Below are 24,687 nucleotides of genomic sequence, written 5' to 3' on the forward strand. Positions count from 1 at the left end.
GACTTCTCTGGGCAACCTGTTCCAGTGCCTCACCACCCTCACAGTAAAGAATTTCTTCCTAATATCTAATCTAAACCTGCCCTCCTTCAGTTTAAATACAATGCCCCCTTGTCCTATCACTACATGCTGTTGTAGGAAGTCCCTCTCTATTCACTTCCTCCAATACCTTCTCCCCACTGCCCCTCCTCCCCAGTTAAAGGTTTTATTTAATGATCTTTAGTCTGTAAGAGCCTTGATTTTATGGTCAGCTTAGAAGTAGCGCTTGGATGTAGGTTAAAATATACCATCTCTCTCCAAATGAAAACTTCAACCACAGCTCTAACACAACTGTCTGGAAGTAAAGTGATGTGTAGGTAACTACTTGGCAGTTTTTGTTGTGGTATAGAAACTAGTCCATGTTTGGATAGAGAGTACTGGGTTTGGAGGCAAATAATCAAGCTCTTGGGTAAACAAGGTAATAGTCCTTCATCTGCAATAGAGGTGAAGAATTCATCTACTGGAGCGCTGCTGGCTGTGACCATCTTACTGATGAAAGCAGCTTTTCACAGCCCCTCAAAAAGTGCTGTGCTATTTCACTTGCAATACTTCAAAGTGTATGATATTATGTGAAAGTCCTGGAGTGAAATGTCTTTTCAAAGTTTTAGATCAAAAGAGAAATGCCAGAACATCAACAGGAAATAAAACATTTTTATTGAATATCTGTGTAATATGTATGTTATTTTAACGACAATTGGAAAACTCTACTGTGGGAAGTCACTACACAAAGTGAAACAAAATATAAACCACCTCATCAAAAATGAAGGTAAAATACGGCTAAAGTTGTCAGCTCGCGGGCCACGAGCGATATGGCAGGATAAAACACCCCAAACATTTCTACAAGATACAGAGAAAACCCACACAGAGAAACACTCAAGCAGGCAGTAAATATACACAAAGGCAACTAGGATCTTTCTACAGCATCAGATTCTAATACTTCACACAGCTTTGTCAGAAAGGTACATGTGGCTTCTTTGAGGATGAAAATGTCATCTTGGTCACATGGCAGGTTCAGTCTCTGAGAGTCATTGTACCTTACAAACCAGTTCTAGGGTGACGTTCAGTCTGGCAGTGTAGGAAGAGAAAGCATTAAGAATACCTTAACACAATGAGTCAGTCCTGGCATGTTGAACTTGCAGCTATCCTGAATGAACAACTGAAAGCTGGAGACCATGAAGCTCGCAGGCTGGAAAGCTGACTGTCTACTTCTTCTCTTTGGTGGGGTTTGGTCCTTAAGGATAAGATTTTAAAATATTCCAGCTTGATGCTTTGCATGTATGTGCCTGTTTCTATCAGAAAATGTCTCGCTTGTGTTTTTTCTGTGTTTCATGTAAAAAAAGAAAGAAAATGCATCTTGCTATTCTCACTTTTGGAGGTGGGGAGAGATCCAGGCTTTTATTCTCTTCCCACATCTTTGCTGTTGCTGCTTTTACCCTCAAAGTAATGAAAAACAGTGGTGCTTGGCCATCGCTGCACTGACCCCTCAGGCTGTCACACCTCTCCCAGAAGCAGAGCCTTGAGGGAGGCCGTAAATTTAGTTTTCAGTGCACAGTTCTCTGATTACATTCATCTTTGTTATTTCAGTAGTTTCTGTTAGATGCAGCAGATTGATAAGAACATTAATGGTTAATCCTCCTGCCTCCCTCCAAAAGCAATAGCATTTACACATTTCTGGGGTAGTTTGCATTGCTGAAAATAATGAACTCTTAGAAGAATTATAAATATATTCACAGCTTGGAAAGATAAGCGAGGGGCCTCAAAGGACGGTACATGAGATAGAAGTGATGTCCTAAATGACTTGATGAGATGGTACGAGCAGAGATGACATGCTGGGTAGCTATAAGATGACTGTCTACATAAAACAGCAGGGGTTGAGGGCAGTTGAAATGTAGAGTATTGCACAGGGCTTGACAAAATGCTGCGTGGTCAACCCATTCACTATAGCATCCTTGTCCCCCGCATAGCTCTCCAGTTCTAAATTGGTCCATAATAACTAGAACTGCTTGTGCTACGCGTTCCTTCGGCAGTGCAGTAGAAGGGAATGGCAGTATTATTACAATATCACTACGGAATAAATTGATTGCTATCCACTGAGAAAACTACATTTCTAAGCACACACGGCAGTCACAGTGATACACAGAGCAGTCTTTCAAGACTCTTATGGAATGACTAATAGCTTCATAATAGTGCCATTTACTACATAATAACATTTAAAACATTTAAAAACTCCTCCTGAAACGAGCATCTAGTATACAGAAGAGGTTACTTCAGTTTTCTAGAACTTGTTCTTTGTTTTCACTTTTTTTTTAAAGGACAAATTAAAACTTAAGTATAAATAGTATATAAAAGGTCACTAGCTGTTCTCTTTTGGCTTACTTTGAAGTGCATTTAGAACTATGGCTAAATTTTGTCATCTTCTGATGGGATTACAATACTGTCTGTTTACCATGAAACTATTTTGTATAATAAACTCACACAGCTGTGTCTAAAAAATATTCTGCATTCCTTCTAATCTGAGTTAGTATAATAAAATATTTTGTTACAAATTCTAATGTGCAAACTCATTATAATGTGAAATCGTGGATGGAATTCACAGTATGCAAATTTTGTATAAAGGTGATAATGGAGAGCTACTCTTCTTTTCATGGCAGCATTTTGCTACTGCTGCATCTCCCTCCTCCTCCTCCCTGCACAACCTCTGCAATTGTCTTTGTATGTTAGATGAAATTGTTGCCTCCGATGGAACTGCTTCCTCAACTTTCTATCTAAAGCCATTTCAGTCTGTTTGCTTTGGAATATATACAAAAAAATTGTATCCTGGCTTCTGGCTACATCTCCTTGAGGTCAGCCACGGAACTGCTCAGATCATGCCTGTGAAAGATGTCTACCCAGTTGGATTTGCCCCTCCAAGATTCACTGTGGATGTGAAGTGTGTTATTAGGATGGTCCAGTTGAAAGCTCAGATTTAAGTTGTCCTTTAAGATGTCAGTGTAACACTACTAGTGCCTTACAAGTTGGATTTTTTTTTCTGGAATGCAGACGATACAATAGTTACCCTATAATATATTATCAGCTCTCCTATATCTCAGTCAATTTACATAATTTAAAATAGAACATCTTATTAAAAACATCTAGATATACACAGATTAGGAAACGCTTACAACATACAAATACACAAACTAGAAATAAATTCTCAGCATACTGGTGTATATATACAACTGTGTCATACAATAAATAATTTCTGTCATGCTCTATCTACACATCATATTGCTTAAAAGAAGAGTAGATCGGGGGACAGTGGTGAAATGAAGCGCCTTTAAAAGGCTCTCTACTTTTAAATTTGTGCAAATTAAAATGGGAATTTAAAAGTACAACTGATCTGTGTCAGGAACACATGGCTGAAATTAAAGGACCCATATTACTGAGGTATTTACAGATACTGGCTAAAGAGCACTATGTGGGCAAATGCAGAAAGGCTTCTTCTTCTTTTTCTTCTTCATAATTTAATTTAATTTAATTTACTTCTTGACTGCCAGCATGGCATCTACCTCCTCCTCGGGCTGTAAGGTGTGCCACTGTGCAATGGGCCGCCGGGGGTTGGCCAACATGTCTGACCAATGCCGCAGCTCCGCTCCAGTGCTGTTGTAGCCCACAAAGACTTTTCCGATGGCATCGTTCTTGCCAATCTTGTCATAGTCCAAAACAGTCACAACAATTTGCACTTTCTACAATGAGACAGAGAAAGAGCAGTGAGCATGACCTTAAAGGGAAGGTGGGCGGGCGTGAATGTGGGAAGAGACAACTGCAGTGGAGAAGCCATGAAGGGGGTGTGTGACAGCCTGAGCAGACTCCCCTAGTGAGAAGCAAATTCAAACTTTTGTCTTTGTAAGCCTTTCAAATCAAATTAACTTTACAACCTCCCTGTTAACTTGTAATTCGCCCCCTTGCTTCAAAGAGCTTCATATGGACATTGGGGTTGATTGTTTTTCCTTAAACAGATTAACAACTTACAGGTAAGGTAATTCAAAAGTTGTGCAATTTAACACATCATTATTGTTTAATATAATACTTACAGAGAAGTAAATAAGTTAACAGCTAAAGCTCAGAAATGGCTCTACCCCAAATTAATGTTTGCAATTTTGTGCTCCATTTTGTCAGTTGCTTTTCTGCTTCTAAACAACTCTTACCCATCCATCTAGCATGCTAGTCAGGTATTTGCAGATAAATTCAGAAGACAGCCCTTATGCTTACTAAACACATAGACACACATGCACACACACACACACACGTACCCCTCTCTTTGTGTGTGTGTGCATGTTCACACGTGTAAGTATGTGTGTATACCATGTATATTCTGTATATTTATAAAGAAGTCTAGAAAACAGGCTGCACACTCGTGAAAGTTGGAAAAGATGTAAAAACTCCACTGTCTTGGGGCTCTGACATAGAGACAGTGCCTATGACTGAGCTGATGTTGGGAGTGTTACTTCTGCAGGAATGGTGACCTTTGGCAAAGAAAGTTAAACTAGTCCCACAAAGTTTGTGCGAGCCCATCTGTCACAGCTCACAGACAATTTTCCATTCATTTAGACTGGGGCACAATGGGAGCTGTTCAAGCCAAGCTTTGGGTATGCATTTGTGTGCACATGCAAACATTCCTCTCCTTCAGGTCTTTAATATTTGTCAAAAGAGCATATACAGCTATTCCTTCAGTGGAGTGGTGTTCTTCCCCAACAGCACCTAAGATGTTCATAGCTTTGGGCTGATTTTACTAAATTGTAAACACTTCTCCTTACAGAGCTTTATTATTAAAGATGAACATACAGTTCTTTTCCTGATTTCTTATTACAGTGTGAGCTTCCTGAGTAAGAGCAAGAAAAGCCCTGAAAAACATTTCTTCTAGAAAAATCTTTTATTCTCAAGAATCAGTTTTTTAAACTTAAGGCTTTAAATATATCTACAATCTGGACTTCTTACTAGAATGATTAATTTCAGTGCTTGTAAAAGGATTATCCTTTAAAAGTAGCAAGACCAGGCTCATGAGGTTTATATTACAAAGTCCATTCCCTTACAGGATTGTACAAATCACTGAGCCAGAGAAAGAGATGAGTCCAACAGGTACTAAAGTATTTATATAGTTGCTGGTGACAAAAATGTACATCAAACTCAAGACTCTCTCTCCCCAGAGCGCTCAGGATAAAAGGCAATATCCTGAAGCAAGTATTTCTAGATGCCAAAATTATGTTTCAGTGTTGCTGTTTGCAATACACGCTCTTTTAATGGTACCTCCCCAAATGAACACTTAAGTTTTAGATGCATGGTACAATCACAGATATAAAAAGTAAGCATGAGACTATTTATTTACAGTACAAAAAATGCTTGCCTGCTGTGCCTAGAAGCTTGAGGGCTAGTTACTGTTGGATTTTTTAGTGTTAATTGTAAGACAAAAATGAGCACTGTAAATGAAAGACCCTTTTCCTTGCTCTATAAAAATGTAAGAACAGCTAGCTCGGATGATTAACTCCGAGATGATTCTCACCTTGTGGTGTCTGGCCTAAACCTACAGAGAAATGTGAGCATCTCTTTGCCTTTGTACCATATATTAAAGGAGCAGCTGTACTGCAAAACCCAAGAGGCGCTGGTAACCTCAGAAAAGCACTGCCTCTCCTAATAAACACTTGGATTAGCAGATTCCCAGTGTGATTAAGCCCTTTGGACTGAAAGGGCCTGGAGACGTTGCTGCCTACAGAGGCAGTCTGTTTTGCTGTGGCAAAACACATGCCTGATCTGCCTGCAGCAACAGGATTTGACTTCCCAGTAGTGTTCTCCCATTACCCTTAAAGACATCACTTTCTTTCCCTTAAGAGCCAGAATCCATAGTCACTATTATATTGTTGAAAATGTTAATGTTTGGCTCATTTAAAATTATATATATGTACTGCTACTGAGCTGCTTTCTCTTCATAACCTCCCTTCTCTTTGTTCTCCAACAATCAAGAAATTTGTATAAGTTTGCTTAATGACTTTTATTTGAATTTCCCGAAAGTCCCAGTAATCCTTACCATATTAAGTATAAATATAATTTAAAAAGTGTTTTTCTAATGATGAAATCACTTCAGTATCCATAATGAAATAACTTCTAAATACAGTCTTTTATGACTAACTCCAAAATACATTGGCATATGACCAAAGTCTATAACTGCAGATTTAAAATTGGGGCTATATACTCAAGTAGGAGCTATAAAGTAGTTCTAATAAAATTATATAAAAAAAACCCCAAAAATTTAAACATCTAAACCACAATACTTTTTAAAGGACCTATATCCACCTTACAAAAATGACTTAGGATTAGAAGGCAAAATGGTCAAGTACCTACAGAATGCCTCTAACCATGCCGAAGCTCTTATCTGGTTATTTGGAGGTGCCCATTCCAGTTCCTCAATCCTGTCCCTATTTAGAAATCAAAATATTCGTTGCCTAAATTGCTAAAGAGACTTGATTTGATTCCTCTTTTTTTTTTGCCTCTGGGTCTCTGATGCTTGTTATGAGGTCTTTCACAAGCACGTAGACCAGCTTTCATTAAAATCAAGGGAAATTAGGCCCCACTGGATTTCTCACTTTTTGATTCCTAGAGTCCATAGACACCTGTATATGCTGAAGGGCATGAAGAAACTGTAAACGGACTAGTCATGCATCCAAGTCACTGTTCCTACTGCCTCACCTTGTCTAATTTTATTATGTTTGTCAGTACCAAGTCAATAAAATGCAAGCACACAGTTTTACTTGAAATATAGGCCTTGGCTCCCGGGCTTCTCTCCAGTACAGTTACTATCAAAATGCAAGATACAGAGTGTGAAAACCCATACCATGCTCTCATCTAATCCAGAGGGGGCTCCCAATTTTGTCCAAGCCATTTAAACCCATTTAAACTTTTGGCACCTGACTCATACCTAACCCTCTCTTACAAGCCACAAAAGGATGTATTACCAGACTATTTTAATTGTGGTCATTCAAACTAGGAGACCCCTGAAAGGACATTTTCCCCACTCAGCTCGACCCAGAAAAGCTGTTGTATTCCTTAACATTTCCATGGTTCTGGGGCTCCATGGGTGGGTGGCAAGCCACCATGAAGTTCTTTTCTCACATGCCTCCTGAGATGGTTAAGAAGAGCTTCTCTCTTGTGATAAAAGATCAGTTAACATCAAAAGAAGTTAAACCTCCCTTATGAGAGATTACTTGCCTCCCAGTAGCCGAAAGGCAGGTCACAGTCCCTGAAAAGATTTACACAATGCCTTGTCCTGGTATTTCCCACGGCTAATGTAGGTGACTTCCAGCTCACTGTGCTGATTTCCGAGACCCTTAAGTCTAAGCTCTGGACAACTGCTGGAGCTCTCCTGAAGTGCCAAGAGAGCAGTACTGACCCCTGAGATTCTCAAATGCCTTTTTCCAAGGGACTGAAAAAGTTGTCATAGTGTAGTGAATAACTGAAAAAAAACTTGTAGATGAATTAGGTGTTTTACTTAAGAAGTATGCTGCAGTGCTTTCAAAGAACAGGGCCAATAAATGAGTAAGGAACACAATTTAACAGATGATGCCAATTTATTATTTCAAATAATTTGGGGAAAAAATGCTATATATGCCTTTTCTTTTATCCCTATACCGTTTTGCTGGCACATTCCTTCACTATCTCCCTGTGGATTTTTTTTTCCAAAATCCATTTCTGTTGACAGAAAATGTCAGTTATCCATTTCTCACTAATGAATCAAAACTGCATAAGTACTTTGCATTTTATCATTTCCCTCTTGAAGCAGTCACACTCAGCACAGGACTGGCACCTAGGTGCTAATGAAGGCATGCACATGTGATAATTAACAAGATTCCTGCTAAATATTTATAAGGGCTGAGAAATGGAATGGAGAGGGAAGACAAAACACTGTTTGACATTACCTGAATTTGCTCGAAGGGTACTTCAAAGCTGAAAGACTCATTGTAGTAGGGATTCAGAGTGTTCTTTTTAATTGTAGTCTTTTTCTTCTTCAGCCTCTTACCGTTCTGCATCAGATGGATCTTCACATAGGGATCTAAGCATTCAAGAGAAGAAGTAGAGCTAAGAAGGATAGTTCCGTGTCTTTTCTACAAATTTTAATCCCACACATGTAAAAGTAGATTAAAAAAAAAGAAAACCCTTACAGTTTGCATTTAAACAAAGTCTTCATTTCTATTACAGAAAAAGTCCTGTATGATTGTGATACATTCCTGACAGAAAAAGGTACAAAATATTTATTGCATTATCTCCTTAACATGGCAAAGGAGAGGTAAATTCCATCTAACTTTGTTCCATACCTCATTAACCATCCTGGAAATGTTTTTACTTTAACATTATTTATGTACTGCAAGCATTTCTTAGCAATGGGTTGTGGGGTGGTTTTCCCAAGACTGGTGAGTGCTGCCAAATGCACATACAATGGGTACAGGTCTGGGGTGTCTGGATACTCTGCAACCTCCTGGCAGCTATTCCCATTGTTCCTTGGGCAGGTGCTGCACCATGGTTTTCCCATCCTGTGACCTCCCGGTGGTGAGCTGTGACACAGCACAGGGTCCATGGGTCTGCGCACGGCCAGACTGCTGTGCAGGAAGGGTCTCTGCCCCTTAAATACCAGCTCTCTACCTTAGTGCTGCATGCAGCCAGAGTAAGGCGGAGGCCATGGTATCAGTATAATTTACAAATGTGCTTTGCCACTCGCTATTGAATTCCTATTGTTATTTTGAACGACTTCTGGTGGCGAAGTAACAGAATTCATTTGGTACTTTGTCAGGTATTTCTTGTGCAAGCAAAACTTTCACGGTGGTGTTAATTAGCAGTACCTTCACTGAGCTCAGTTATTTTTCTGTTTAGGAGTACTACAAAGCACCATTTGAAACATCTCAAGCTCATCCTTTTTAACAACTTGTATGGTACTGTCAGAAAAATTTGGGTAGGTATCTCTTTGGCTTTAGACAGCTGAACTGCGCTGCAGATCAAGGCAAGCCTTCCCTCAAGTGAGATGGTAAAGGCTATGTAAAGTGCCTGCCAGCTACAAGTCACCTGCAGCATAAAGAGCCTGAATGCAAACTATCAAAGGAGAGGGCTTCTCCTTTCCCTCCTGAGAAAAGGCTAGGGCTACAGAAGAAGGACAAATGAACACTGTATTTACTATGAGCAAACCATGCTTTGTGACTCTGAAATTTTGTGCAATGAAATTAATGTTTAGAAGAGTAATTGCACTCTTCTACAGTCAAAATATGCCTTTCCATGGAAGACCCAGATGTTTGGATAATTAAGTTACTGGAGTGACTTCATCCTCTGAAAGGAGCATAATTTTGGTACTGGACTCTTCAATGAAGGTAGCAGACAAAGGTAAAATAAGATCCAATGGCTGTGAAAAGAAACTAGACAAATTCTAACTTAGAAATAGGCATATATTTTAGCAGTAAGATTGAAACAGCTGGAATAGCTTCTCAGTGTCTGTGGTGAACTCTCTGTAACAGAGGGTTAAGACTCCTTCCCCCTCAAAAGACTCAAGTTCAACCAGAAATTAAATCTGGGTAGGTTTATGCTTGAGGCAAGACAGGGGATTGTAAGGGTTCCGTGTGGCTGCACAATGAATTAAGGACTATCATGTGAAGAGCAAAATGCTAGCAAAAAGCCAACAGAGGTCTACTTTTTTTTAATACTGAGTTCAACATCATTACACACATGGTTTTGAAGATTGAAAAACGGGCAAATCTGGACTCCTTCAACATTACTTGATACTTGAGAAAAGCTTATTACTTTTGCTGAGGCTCCATGCAGAATGCAAAATTGTGTTAACATGAAAATGATGGTTTAGGTGTAGGTAATACATATTAAGAAAGTTCAGTAGTCAAGGAGTAAGTGGTAGAATGTTAAGATATGAAAATGAGATAAGATGCTGTCAAAATATAATTTAAGTAACTAGAATGAGCTGGAAGGCTAAACAGTATGGTAAGACATTATTATGAAGGGGATTAGAATGGAATAATTCTATTAAAATAAATATTGGCAATATAAGCCAATCCTTTACTGATCTGTGCCTGTGCACAGACAATATACACAGATTTGATGATTATTCGTATGTCCATTAGGAACTGTACAATAATGATATATAAAGTGATGCAGAAATATTCCTATCTTGATAAAAAATCCATATTTTGGAGAAAAATATTCTTAACCTAGAAATCAGTATATGTGAGTGCTTGTACATCTACATATATGTTTACTTTAAATGATATGCTTCTATTGACTTTCTACAGTTTCTGTCTTCATGCTGGTATTAGAGCAAAACCTGACCCCAGAGAACTCATGGCCATGGGACAAGACCCAGAAGATAGGTTTCTGTGGTTTCTTTTTCATGTCCTGATCAGTTTCTTCTGTTTGTCACTGGGGATTTGAGTTAGGCTCAGTCAAATGCCAGTTGTTTAGTAGGAAAGACTCAAATGGTACCACCATAGTGCAGAACTGTAAGTGGCAGAGGTACCAAATGGAGCACAGAAGGGGGGGGCATATGATAAAATATTCTAATATTTTTTCATCCGAGTGTAAAATTGTCATGCTAATCCAAATACGAATTGGATGTCACTTAACTGAAACCATGTTTCTTCTTTTCTTGTTTCAGAAGAAAGTATTAAATAAGTTTACTCATCACAAACATTTAAAATCATAACAGGGTGTCCAGCTCAAGTAAATAGATGGGCTATTAGAGATTTTGGCTGAGCTTATCCTCAGATTGTATATCCATGTCCCATTTTTTGAAGTGTCCTAGTCTTGGCTAATTCTCCCCTCTCCTCATTTTTCTGTGTTCCACATGTAAGCCCCTCTACCACTGCATTATCTTCAGTTACGGTCTCCCATATTCCATGGCATTAACTCCCTCAACTCCCCAGTAATCTATTTGCTTGCACTCCATACAGAAAACCTAATACCTAAGCACAGACTTTCTTGTGACTACATGAATAAATCTCTAATAATTCTCTTCCACCAAATAACAGAAGCAGAACTGCTTGGAGTCAATTATTGGAAGAAGGGATGCTAATCAAAAGAAAGCAGAACCTTTGGGAAGTGTCAGTCTACAGTGATTTTTGTGAGATGAGGTTTAGTGCAAATGAGGTTTAGTGATTTTAGTGAGATGAAGTTTAGTGCAACATAACCTCTGTGCTGACACCATTACTCATGCTGAGTGATACTTTAATATGTAAATAGTGTCACTGAATAACTGAGACTAGTAAGGATGACAGAACCGATAGTACAGGCCTGCAATGAAAAATTGTCTGTTAAGTGCCTAGCCTGGGCATAAAGGGCAGAACTCTTTTGACCACGTAGAAATGTCTACATCTGATGCCAATGAAAATAAATAAGCATCTCTTGATGTACTCTGGATAGTTATCTTATTCCAGAGTAAATATCTATCTTTACTCAAATAAATTGTACCCCAAAATACTAATTTCTCTCCATGACTGAACATCACTGGTTTTTCAAACAGTTTTATTCTTTTCAAGTAAACAGGGATTTAGAACCACATTACATCCACAAGTATCTGTAGCTGGACCTCACCCATCTATCTGAAAGAAAGGATGTTGCATCCAGATGTCCCTGTGCCAAAGGGGACAGAATAGCTGTGTGTCTTTTGCTTAATAATTCATTTTAACGAGTGTGTGGGATTAAATAAAATTGTGCTATTTATTCCCTCATTAACGGTCTACCCATGAATGCTAAAAAGATGTAAAATTCGTAACTAATTGTGCATTGTAGACTTTACAGTAATGTCTCAATGGAGGCTAGCTGAACAGCTTTTAAAGCACTGGGGAAACAGTTGACATATTTTGTTTTCCTGAAATTTGGAATCAGATGCCAATACATTATTTAAAAGGTAATTGAAATGGTATGTTGTATCAAGACTTCTGGAGTCATTTGGACCATGGGGCATATATATATATACACAGAGTTGAAACCCTCTTATAATAATGACTAATTGCAGACACAGCGTAAACAAGATGGACTTCATTGTTAGAGATTTTACAAAAGCAAAAATACAGTGGAAAAAAATACTACAACTCAAGAAAAGAAAATTGTGGCAAATGACAATATGTGAGGAAAAGGTGGAACTTGAGAATAATTGATTCTCAGTGGGTTTTAAGACAAAAAAATTGGTATAGGGATCAGTAATCAATGAAAAATCATTTTTTACATAGGTAGGAGAGAATTCAGCACAAAAATTTCCATTTATATGGATCTTCAGCAAAAAAGCACCAACAACATACTTGGTTTGGGATGGTTTTAATACAATGGTTTATTCTGAATGCAAACAGAAGGACAGTGCCCATCTTTTTAAAAATAATTTTAATCTAATCAAAATACGAAAAAAAAGCACTAGAAGTTGATAATTTTGAAAAATGATATAGGAATAACACTGGAATTGATTGGGTGTGCAAATACAGTCCTGAGACTGTGTGTGTGTGTAGCTTAATGGTTTAAAGAAAAAAATGCCATGCAGCTCTGTGCAGTGGGATCATAGAAAACCCTCTACAAGCTTTGAGTAAGCCTAACATGATTAACAGGAAAAAAAACTGAGCCAGAACAAACTAGTCATAGATACAGCTGAATAGTTTCATATGACAAAACACTGTAATGAGATGTTCTCAACTAAAATGTAGAAACAGAGAAGAAATATGATGCCAGAATTGCCTCCAGCTGTATTTTTGTCTTCAAAATGTTCGAGATAACTGGGTGCTCATTAGCATGTTTTTTTCCTCCATCAGAAGAAAATTTAGGCCCAACCCATGCCAAAGCACACATCACTGACATTTAGAGCAAAGGTGTCAGTGGACAGCAGAGTTTCCATTCCAGGAAGCAGAATGAATTCCCAAAGAGCTTGGAAATTGATCCAAGAAGTAAAGAAAATCAGGTTTGGAAATGCAGCTTTACAAATAGCTGTGAAAACGCAGTTAGGACAGACGTGACTTGCAGGATGGATCATTAGTTCCATGCTAAAGAGCCATAATCAGCTGAGGAAAGACCAAGCCAAGGCCTTAGAACGGAGCTGGAGCAGGGCTGGATTCGATACTGCACCCTTCAGCTATTCTTATTCGGTACAAATAGGCTTCAGATAAAGCCTTCTTGGCGAGCAGCAGGGAGAACAGCCATTTAATACAGCAAAAGATTTAATTTTCTATAGAGACTGTGCCCGGGATAAAGGCTGACAGCATCAGCAATACCTGCATGCTTCTGCCTTTGTAACAGCAGCATATGCCAGAGCTGTGCTATGGAAAGCAGCAGGGCTCTAAGAGCAAAGCAAAACAGGAAGCACTTTCCTGGGAGTTCCCAGAGATTTGCTGATTTTTCCCAAGAATCATGGGACATGCTTCCTCTGTGGGCATATAAACCCTTCCTCCTGAGAGAGAGGGATGATTCACACGATGCCTGTGGCATCCAGGCCATGGATTATTTCCCCTGACTTTTTTTTTTTTTTTGTTTATTCATGCTTGGATGAGAGGGGTTAATTAAAGTCTCTGAAATAATGAGTTTAGAGTGATATTGTGCCTCGATTGTCTGAACTAGTATTTTTCAAATGAATGGAAAGCTTCGAACAGGAAGAAAAGCCAGAGGGGGAAAGAAACAATCTGGAGAAGAAACAATATATGGTACAATGACTAAGAAGTAGTACAGGTGCTATGGTACCTTCTAGCCTGCATAGAAGTTGTAGTTTATATTCATTGACACAAGCTCTTAGGCCTTCTACCTTCCTCCACAAATGAGCAAATTAAAGTTGGGACATTATTTTTATGGAGCAGCTGATGTCTCAAGGGAAATACTGGAAAACACTCTCATTAGAAACAATTCTTGTGGCATAAAATGTATGGTTTGTGAGGTTTTTTTCTTAACAGATTTCCTTAAAAACAGGACTGTTGTGATTATTTTTTTTAAAAGCTTATTTGCTACATAATGTCTAATTCTCAGCTAATGTTGGTATTTAGCTACTCTCATCATAGTTTCCATAACCCCACCAGGCTGCAGATTACTTGATGTTATGGGCCAAGTCTTTAGCTGTAGCCAGTATTTGATCAATACAAGGGAGAGGTAGGTAGCAAGAAGTATTTGCTATAGGTTTCTGTGCAGAATCTATGCCAGTCCTGACTCCAGCAAAACACATTTTAAAATCACTGTCACTACGGGACTGAGGATTGAGTGGTGTGCCTGGGAGATTCTCCCAACACCACCCAGTAGGGTACTGGCCATGAATGGAGTCGATAAACTGCAAGCAGTCCAAATGGGCTGTCCAAATGGCCATGATAGCTGTGAACAGTTTAGCTTAAAAAGACTCATACCACACTTGCTAATGCCTGTCTGTGCCCCATGGATGGACTGCTCCAGATGCAGTGCACACACATAAAGCACACTCCCATCAGGCCCTTTTATGCTCATATTATATGTCATAGTGTAACAAGTTAGATGACTTTGGATTACTTATTTCCATCAGCATCTTCAAAAGAAGATGCTGTAAGACTGGGTAATTTATAAATGAAAATATTTGTGATTTCACATTCAATAACATTAGACATATTCTCATAGGAATAATGGAGTTTAGGAATCCTTTTATGATGGGGAATGCCTATAATGGAAAGAGTTAAATGGAGAGTGTGGCAAAGTAGTCTCAAAGTAACAACTCTGCACTGGTGTACAGTTAGATGACTGTCAAGTTGCTATTGAAATGCTGAATTCAGAGAGCCAGGGAGCTTTGGGAAGAAGGAGGTGCTATAAAACAGACAGACAGCTGATGATTCCCTCACTCAGAAATCCCAAACTGAGGTTGCTGAACACGTAGAGCTGACAGTGGAAACAGAAACATTCACAGTGGCCTAAGGGCTATTCAGCCAGCTCTCAAGTCTGAAATTCCACCCACAGTGCTTCCAACTGGAACATAACAAGTGTTATAGTGCCAGATGGGGAAAGTAGCGGAAAATTGGGAAAAAAAAAAAAAAAAGGAAGCCAAAACTCTTATTTAAAAACAGCACAAATTAGTGCTTATGAGCTTATGATTAAGTTTACTGCCAGAGCAAGGGCAGCTGATCTGTCTCTTGTATCCAAAGGGTTCATTTCAGCACAGCTACACACAGGTAATAAAATAGTTTTATAAGGCACAACAAATGGGGTTGCACCAACAGGAAACTGCACCTTGGGTTTTGGCTGTGGGTAAAAACAGAAAACTCGTGGAAAAGCAAAGCAACTCAACCAAGCATCTCGTGTGATTACATTGAAACTACATGCATCAAAACAGTAAACCTTGTTCCCCTGCATTTGCACCAAATGGGAAGAAACTGACTGCTCACGAAGCTTGAATGTAGTTAGGAGGGGGGAGAGACAGCATGACATTTTAAAACTTTAACATACTGGAGAAGGACACCTGCAATCTTAGATAATGAATAAAGAAATAAAAAAAGCATATTGTAATGTAATGCTTGTATACAAATAGAAAGAATACAATAGCAACTAAGATGAAGGAGGCATTTGTATCAAATGGTGGCGAGGTATTAATTTGGGCTGCTGATACAGGCAGACTCTCCAGTATAGGAATCCAGACTGAAATCAAAGCAAACTGGCAATACCTCAGGCAGCAAATTCCAGCAGACTGCTGAGTTAGAATTTAGGTAATGCCTTTTGATGATATAGAGTTAAGAAAAAAAAAAGAAATTTTTATTTATTAAATTGGTGGCACTGAAAATACCAGAAGATAATACATAGAGGCTTAGAGAGATTCAAAAGACTGTCCTCAAGCGAACTTGGGAGGAGGGAAGGGGGAATACATATGGACTGCAGAATAACAACAGGCAGGAGAATGAAGAGAGAAGCAGAAGCACAGAATACAGAACACCCTGAACAACCCAAGGTTAAAGAGCAGACCTCGTGGGATGTTTTAGCAGAAGACAACAGCAGCTGGGTACATAATGATGTACTGCACCGGACTGTTAGCAAGTACCTTGAAGTCCCCCAGTCCTGAGCTGGTTTGGGAGCAGAACTGCCCTGCCTCACTGAGGCACACGCTGCCAAGTGGAGACTGCAATTCAAAAATCAGGCTGAAAAAGTGAGCACATGGGGAGCATCAGGTGACAAAGGCTGGGGTTTGGAAGGGCAGACACCTGGGTGGAGAGCTGCCTCAATACGCCTGAGTAAAGTATGATGTAGAGGAATTACACTTTATGTTTTCAAGTCTCCACTGTTTCCCTACAGCTATGCCAGCTTAGGGTTTTTTTTGTTTATCTATTTTCTTTTAGAAAATTAAGCAGTTAAACACAGGCTTTTGCCTTCCACCCCTCTTTTGCTGATAGCCAAGAGGTTAAACTGCTTATTGCTGATTTAGGAAATGTTCTCCAGAGCTCTCTGTTGGCTGATGGAATCCAAATCTACATTTCCCACCTCTTGAGAGAGCAAGACGAGGTTATAAGATAGGTGAAATGGGTTCTCAGTCTGCTCTGCTGAGAATAACGTATTTTTTGTGCTCCTTTCAGCTACCCAGTGGAGTGAAGGCTGGTGCCAGGTCCAGGTTCATTAAGTGCCCTCATTCACCTTGCCTGTGTGAGCAGCATCTTTGACCCTCTGCTCCTGAGGATATTTACTGCATATAGCTATTTGCCTACATCCTGGATGATGGTGGAAAGGCATCAACTTCAGGAATCCCAGTAGGTGATGCTGCTGAGTGGTGATGTGAACAAGATTTTAGGGGACCTGAATGAAAGAAACTCAGGGGGATTTAAAAGGTTCGGTTAGTCAAGAATTTCTATTTGTATGACAATATTTTTCTGTGCTTCCAGGCTTATATAGCTAGGAATGAAAATTACTGTGCCACACAGAGACAAGGGTAAGGAAAGACACCCAAAAATAACTGGAAGAAAGCAAAAAACCAAACCAAAACAGGGATTTCTTTCATGTCATGAAAGGCTGTGCCAATCGAAAGAACTGACTGAAATGAAGTAATGCCAGTCAGAAAGAAGCGTAGGTGACACCTATTCAAGAAGAGTATTTTGCCATGGCTGAGCACTGAGACACCTTTACTTAGGACAAATGTTATGGAGAATTAGTGCCGTAGGGAGTAACCTTTCATGTTCATTTCTTTCCTCTGAACACAGCTGACACATTTTTTTCCCTTTCATAAAGTTCTGACTGGTAACAAACATACTCCTCTTTTGGTTACTTCCCTGATCCCCAAAACCCACCCACCACAAAGGTCCCAAACCCCAAATCCAGCAGCTGTGAGGCAAAACAAGTCCTAATCTCAAACTGCATTGAGGACAGATAGGTGTTCCAGTATTACTGGATAATAAAGAAAACCACATGGGACTGAGTGGTAGTTTTCACTCAAAGGAATTACTCAAACTTGAAACACAGAGAAAGTCTATTAAGCTGGTCTTAACTAGTGTATTAGCAATTGACTCTAGCAAGAACATACATTTTGTGCTACTGACTCTTCATGTCAACATTGCCACAGTAAGATTTTATAGCTTGACGGCACGTCAGCATGGCACTATTGTGATTGTCTTTACATGGACAAAAGCGAATACACCCAGTTTAAGGGTAATCTGTATATTCTTCCACAGAGGCTTAGAAGGAACACACTCAAAAACTAGCAAACTGAGTTATAAGGGCTGCATCAGATCAAAACCACCAAACTATCATATTTTTTACACATGAGAATTTGCTTCAAATGCAGCGAACTCAGTCATGACCCTGTATCCCATGCCCTCACATCCAACATAACGTTAGGTGAGCTGGGAGGAGAAGCAGAGGATAGCAAAAAAAGCAAAGCAAAGCATGCAGGGTGTTTTATCTACATATGATAGAAAGGGTAGGAAACACCCAATTACCTTAGCTCATAGAAATGAGTCACCAGAAAAATGCAAACCAATATACCACAAAGTAATTCTGTTGTTTTTAATAAAAACCTAGCGCTTCTACTTTATAAACTGTTCTTCTCATTCAGGTAAGTTTTCAGTCTCAGACAACCTAAAGGAGACATGTTTTTTTAATTCAGATTATTTAACTAGAAATAGTACTGAGAACTAATACTGCAGGAATGCTACAGTATAGAAGGAATAGAAAAAATAGTCTTACAACATCAGTGACTACCAGTAAAGCAACCTGATCTGAACTCTTCACTGCTGAGAAACCAATGCTAGTTATGCTTTATCAAGGTTGATATTTATTTTAAGAACATATCAAGACTTTCAAACTACATTTCATTTATCAGTGGCTGCATGTATAAAGGGAGTCCATCAGCATCCAGTTCTCAGTTTCAATTTGAAATAATACTCAGCACTTTTTCTACCTGAGAAGTTTATATTTATATAAATCTTAGTTCTCATTCTGTTTTCATTATTTTCATCTAATGTTAGATTTAAGCTTTAAGGAAAAAATGTAAATGGAAGGAGGGAGATACATGGCTGTAGTCTTGCTTTTAGCCTACAAAAACATGCATTCAGAATTAGAGAAAATACTTAACAGCTCTCTTTCTCTCCCTTTCTCCTGCCTTCCAATTCATCTAATGTCTGTTAAGCAGGATTTTGTAAAGTAGTTTGGGAATTCATATAGGCTATTTGTGGCACCTAATTTTAGTACAACTTGGAGGATCAAACTCTTTACTGTCTCAACACACACCCCACCAATCCCATACATGAAACCTAAAGCAACCCATGATACAGTTGTTTTTTTGTGCCTGTTTAACCACAGAGACCACATGAAACCTATTCCCTGCTCAGAGCCAAGGCTAAGGACAAGCCTGGCTGATGTGCTTCCTGATGGTGAGAAGATTCTTGAAACACTGCAAGGCAAGAACTGCATCTGCTCAAGGAGTGGAAGGGGCCATTCCAGATGGCCCAATTTTGTTAGGAAGACTGGTTTTGGTTTGGATTAAATTTAACCATAGTAAGGAAAAGAAGATCAAAAGTAGATTTTATTGGGATGGACAACATCTTCATCTCAATCTTGGAAATGAGAAGTTACAATGTAGGCTAAATTTACCAGCAGTTTCAACTAAGTTCAGCTATGTTACATCTGTTTTTCAAAAATGACAGCTGAGTGAAAACCTATTTTTTACTATCACCAAAAACCCCAAGGTTTTAAAAGCCTGAAGGTCAGATTTTTAACTCGGGTACTTGCAGAGGAAGGGCTGGGAGGCTGAATGCCTGCTCGCATTCCTGTTGATTACACATAATGAGAAGCAGTGACCTGAAACTTAAGGCAAATTTTTACTTAGACAAGAGTAACATTGAGATTATGCCCACTGGAGAGTCATGGAAGTACTGAAGTCCTTGGGAGATCAAATGATTGACCTTGTTTTTTTACTCCAGACAAGTTACAAAAAACAAGACTAGGAGTTATTTAAGAGCTAAGATTCAAGGAAAAGAACAAGCATTCAAGGCCAACAGCATCTGCATTAAGAACGCTCTGCTGCAGAGAACATTAGTCCTGCTCTAAAACAAGAGGACAGATAATTTGAAAAATGGTGCCATTAGGTGAAAGATGGAAGTATTTCTGATTACACAACCAATAGCTCATGCCTCAAGGTAGCCAAATTGTTCTTCAAATTGCCCCAGTCAGTTAATGGCACAAATGGACATTTGACTGACAGATTCAACACTGACTGTACACCACTTTAAGTTAAAAGGCAGTCAAACATGACACAACCTGTCAGAAATCCAAAGGTACATGATAGTTTTCAGCTTGGATACCTGCTACAAATTTATACAGCGCATAGCCAATTTGGTACAAAAGTGGTGAAGCAATCTGATCTTGTGCTTCACTGACAAACCAGATCAAATCTGGGCAGCTCAGCATATTTCTGCGTGCTACTCTATTGAAACAAGATCTTCATTGTAGTTTAGTCAAGGGATCATGATCTGTAATAAAATCAAATAACCCAGGAATCCATAAAGCACATATGAATTTCTGAAACCCTCTGGCTCTTCAGAATTGAAAGGAGGAATATTTGAAAAGACAAGCCAGAGTGTGGTTATCAGATGAGGAGAGGAGAAAGAGGATGACAAAGGAGTGAAACTGATAAGTGTTTTTATTTGGAATCAATAGATTGAAACCACAGTAAAGGAAAGGTGGATGACACTGCTTCCAAACCAAGGTAGTATTTGTTGTGTATAACAGAGAATATAAATATTTTCAGTGAAACTAAGCTCACAGAACAATACTCTTTCAAGCAATGTTCACCAAAATTAGAAAAGATTTTCAAAGGTATTAAGTATCTGCAGTTATAGATGGGTTAATTTCTCTAACATCTGTTAAAAAGCACTGGCATGAACGTGAAGCAAACAATTTCCCTGGAGTCCCATGCTTCAGCTTTCCTCTGGAACCTCCTATTGAACATTTTTCTGCATTAGTCAGTACCTAGGTGACAACAGACCTCTTTTTTTTTCCTTTGTCTGTAAACAATCAAAGTCAAGACAATCACTCAGCAGCAGTAAGAAAGAATTTAAATTCTGTTTACTGTACAAGTCAGCAATGGCAATCAGCAAGCAATGATATTAAATTTGTGGGTTTCAGAAAGACAAAATATTCCCCTGTTAAAAATGAAGATCACAAATGTTAAAAAGAATGTGGTAAAGAGAACTGAGGTTTCAAGTAAAAAAAAGAAAGACTTAGCAAACAATAAACTTGCTGTTCTGATACCCTCAGGAGAGAAACAGAGAGAGGGAGACTCTCTGGGTAGCTTGCCATTAGCACAGAGGAAAACAATTGCAGGGCTTAGGGAGGATTTAGCTTTAACAAATGCTTATCACAAAGTCATGTCACTGCACACTATTGTTCTGTATTTGGAATGAAATTAATTTCCAACTCCACATTAACCTTTTAGAAACCCTGTTTGGTAGAGGAATTTAATCCTTTGAATTTTCATATGTCACCAAGCAAAGGCCATTTCAAGATTTGGTGAGTTTGATAAGACCTGAAGAAGATTTTATTAAAAGGAAAAAAAGAATAAAATAAAAATCAGTTTACTGACAGTAGATATTTAAGAACACTAAAAAGTTGAGTGTTGAATCAAATAGGTAAGAAAAACAAAATACAAGTGGAAATACTAAGTTTTTTTCAATTCCCATATTATTCCTCTGTTCTATAATTAATCCACTGATACTGTGACAGCATGCTCTCAAGCCATACACTAATATAAAAACATTTATTGTGACGAAGTAGATATTTTCTGAAATTTTATGAAAATTTTCTGAGATTTTATGAAAAACAGGCCTTCTGATGTGACCCAGAAAGACCAGCCAGCTGGATAATGGGAAACAATTCATAGCCTTCCCATAAAGTAAGAGAAAAGCGGTGATTTAGAGAGTAGTGAAAGCAGGAATTTCAGCACATGGGGGGAAGCCCATTTTCTGGTCCTTATTAGTCTTAATTCTACAACTGTCTTTGTTGGCCTCTGCAGGACTCTTTCCCTGCTGCATTCCAGGAGCTGAGAGGAGCCCTCTGGAAGTCAGACAAAATGTGCTGTCGCTACCATATTAGGAATCAAACCGAAAAGCGAAAGCCCCTGGCTGAGCAGGGATAAATCAACAGGGAACGCGTTTGCCTCCCAGCCAAATGACTAAAGCTAAGAGATTGAGGAAACAAATAATACTTAAATAACAAATCCTTAGCAATAGGAATGACTGCTTCTTTTTTACTTTTATCATGCTTTTTACTGAAGTGTAGCTCAAAAGCAGATTTGCAGATATGAGCACACCCTGTTCCTTACATATCTTTATTGCTGCGAGTGAAATAATCCCAAGATACACATCAATAATCAGCTTCAAATGTTTTTAACACATTCTTTTTGGCTGGAAAGGCATCATTATACTGCAGTGGAGCCAGTTTAAATTATTCTCTATTGACATAAATTTCAGTTTATAGTCACTCTGGTCCTTTCACCAAGATTTCCCCTAATCATAGACGTAGTTGCTCTTTCACTAGTGATCAGCCTTGTAGACCATAGAAAATCTCACCTGAAATATGTTTGCTAATGATTCAGCTCTTTGTTTGTGGAGGCAGAACACAGGACTTGCTATTATATGTCTGTATATGTGCACAAATGTGGATAGAGCCTTCCCAAATCTTCGTTCGCGAAGCCTAGCCATGATGATGATGATGATGTGCACAGATCTATTATGAGCAGTCCTTATTAGAGAGGGTCTATAAGGTAACTAATCTATTATGGCATTGGCAGAAGCATTCAATTCCATGTAGATGTGATTAAAATCTATAGATTTTGTATCTTCCATGTGCGAATGAGGGCCAGATCTGCAAGGCATGTCAGTTCATAGCCTGTAAAATGTGGGAAAGTCTTACTTCTATTGCATGGCATTTGGGAGTCCAAACTCAGCATAATGAACTGTCCTGTGAAAGATCTCTGGCTCTACTCCGTGCACTGCAGATGCTGTGAGATGATGGTTGCTCACAAGATGCAGACACTCCAGATGCCATCCCAAAAGAGAGGAAGGACTGCTGGTGGACTCACACACCAGCCCCACATCTCTGGCCATGTGCCATATCCCCTCCTGCTCCTCAGTAGTCCACAGCACAACCATCCCACTTCCTCTCACTTGTTGCACAAGTACACACTCCACTGCATGGTAGCATGCTTAACAAAAGCATGGTATAGGTAAGGTTTGGGTTTCTATTCTCAAATTCAGAGAAGTTTTGGTTTTAGTATGTTATTTCACAGAAAGAAAACAGTCTGGAAAGTAAGAAAAAAATGATGAGATGGATATATTGTTAAGCCATTGTTAACTGGTGTTAAGCAACACCAGTATTTCAGCCTTAGTAACCTTGCATGTCACTTCTGATTGTTGTCTTTGCTTGCAATGGGTAGGGAACTGTCATATATACACATTTTTCTAATTCTCAGCAATCAGGCTCCCATGTCATCCCTTGTCACACACAACCAAAATGAATGGGGTGGTCTCCCCACAGAATTTAGTGCAAAGTATTGTAAAAATAGTTGCAGAAATCATTTTTTGCCCATGGAAATATTACCACCTCTTCTGAGAGGAGAGGTGGTTTGTGGAAGGTGGTAGTCTAACAATAAAAAAAGAAGATTGCATGTATGTCTTGTATTTGTTCAGGGGAAGAAAATCAGTAAGATTCTGTCAACCAGCATGTTGTCTCGGAATGAAAATAAGCAACAGCTGAGGGAATGCAGAAATAGGATGGTAGTCATGGCTTTCTACAGCTTTTGAGACGAGAATAAAGCTGCAGATTCCTAATTATATAGTGCTCACCCTCTAGCATATTGGTTTCATTTTTATATTTTCTCCTTTCTTGATAAGGCGTTGTTGCATGCTGTTGTCAGCTCCAACCGTGTTGCTTTTCTGAAAGCCTGTCTTAACTATTCGAATCCACAAACTATATGAACATTAGCAAATAAAATACAGCTGAGGCTGTACCAAGATACCCTTATCCACCCTTCAAAAGCAAAGGAAGGTAAAGCAGAAGCTCACAGGTCATGACACCAACCAGTGGTGGAAGACCAGAAACATTCATAGGGCATCACACCTTCAAATACTTATCACCAGTGGGAGCCTGGAAACTGGACTTTACTCTGGGGTGTGGGTGAGCCTTCTGGCTGTAGCTAAATTCAGTCTGATTCACTCTGAAAGGCAATGAGGATGCCCAGAGGAACTGGGTAACTCAGCCTACAACCACCTTTCTGCTAATTTGAGTTAATTTTTGGTTTTTTTTTAAGCTGGAATCAACAAGGAGGTCGTATCCCATTTTCTCAGTTATGTTCGTGGCTGATTAGAAATGCTGGTGTACTGGATGGAAATTTAAGGGGAATAGAGAACAGTGGGGTTTGAAGCCCTGTTTGCTTCCATTTCAGGTTATGGGACTTGTATCTATACTATCGACTGAAAAGAGACCAGCAGAGCAGATTATTTAACGAGGACCCAACTTTGCATTAAGTCCACTAGATTTTCCTTTGCAAGACAGTTACAACATATTTTGTCATAGATATTGCTCACCTTCACTGGATAAGTATTGTTCAATTAAGACTTGGTGTCTAAGGAGTAACACCATATTTACAGAAAAAATTGCAGGTTGCAAGAAGAACAGTAAGAAATGTGAAAAATAGATCTTTCATACTGCTACAATTTTCTGTCAATTAATTTTTCCTTGAATCAGGTAGAATATAAACTCTGAGTCACACATTTGGTATCTCAATTAGATTTTCACAAAAGAAAGGCTTAGAGTGCCTTTAAAGCTTTAAAGTGAGCTCTGTTATATAAATTTGTCTACAACATGTTATGCAGTGCACTGCAGCATTTCAGACTTATTTTTCATACCATCCCTCTCACTCTAACCATAGCAAATTCCAGACATGGATCTAAGCAAAACCCACAGAAGCTTTTCAAAGGCTCTGTATTTTCCAGCTTCTCCTGGAATTATCAGCGCCTTTGTTCCATAAACTTTTGAACTTGCCATAAACATGTCTCAGTATGTTAAAGTATTGTCCTTCACCCAACCCCTAACTGTGAAAATACAGTAGACTACAAAAAGAATTGACACTTATTAAAAAAAACCAAACCCATATACTCCAACTTTATATGTTTTACTTTCTGT

General features: G+C 38.9%; 1 protein-coding gene across 2 annotated transcripts in view; it reads right to left on the reverse strand.

Moving 5' to 3' along the window:
- Nucleotides 1-667: 667 nt before the first annotated feature.
- SYT1 (synaptotagmin 1) overlaps nt 668-24,687 on the reverse strand; it is a 127,510-nt gene continuing 103,490 nt past the window's right edge. For both annotated transcript variants that reach the window (XM_027747797.2, XM_027747796.2), the window contains exons 7-8: nt 7,983-8,116; nt 668-3,761 (exon numbers count right to left, since the gene is read on the reverse strand). In XM_027747797.2, the coding sequence (XP_027603598.1) occupies nt 3,555-3,761; nt 7,983-8,116 (341 nt within the window). In that variant the 3' untranslated portion in view covers nt 668-3,554. The remainder of the gene's footprint in view (nt 3,762-7,982; nt 8,117-24,687) is intronic.

Source organism: Pipra filicauda, unplaced genomic scaffold (genome assembly GCF_003945595.2).
Source record: "Pipra filicauda isolate LSUMZ 115617 unplaced genomic scaffold, ASM394559v2 scaffold4_size7858003_pilon, whole genome shotgun sequence".
Classification (NCBI taxonomy): Eukaryota; Metazoa; Chordata; class Aves; order Passeriformes; family Pipridae; genus Pipra; species Pipra filicauda.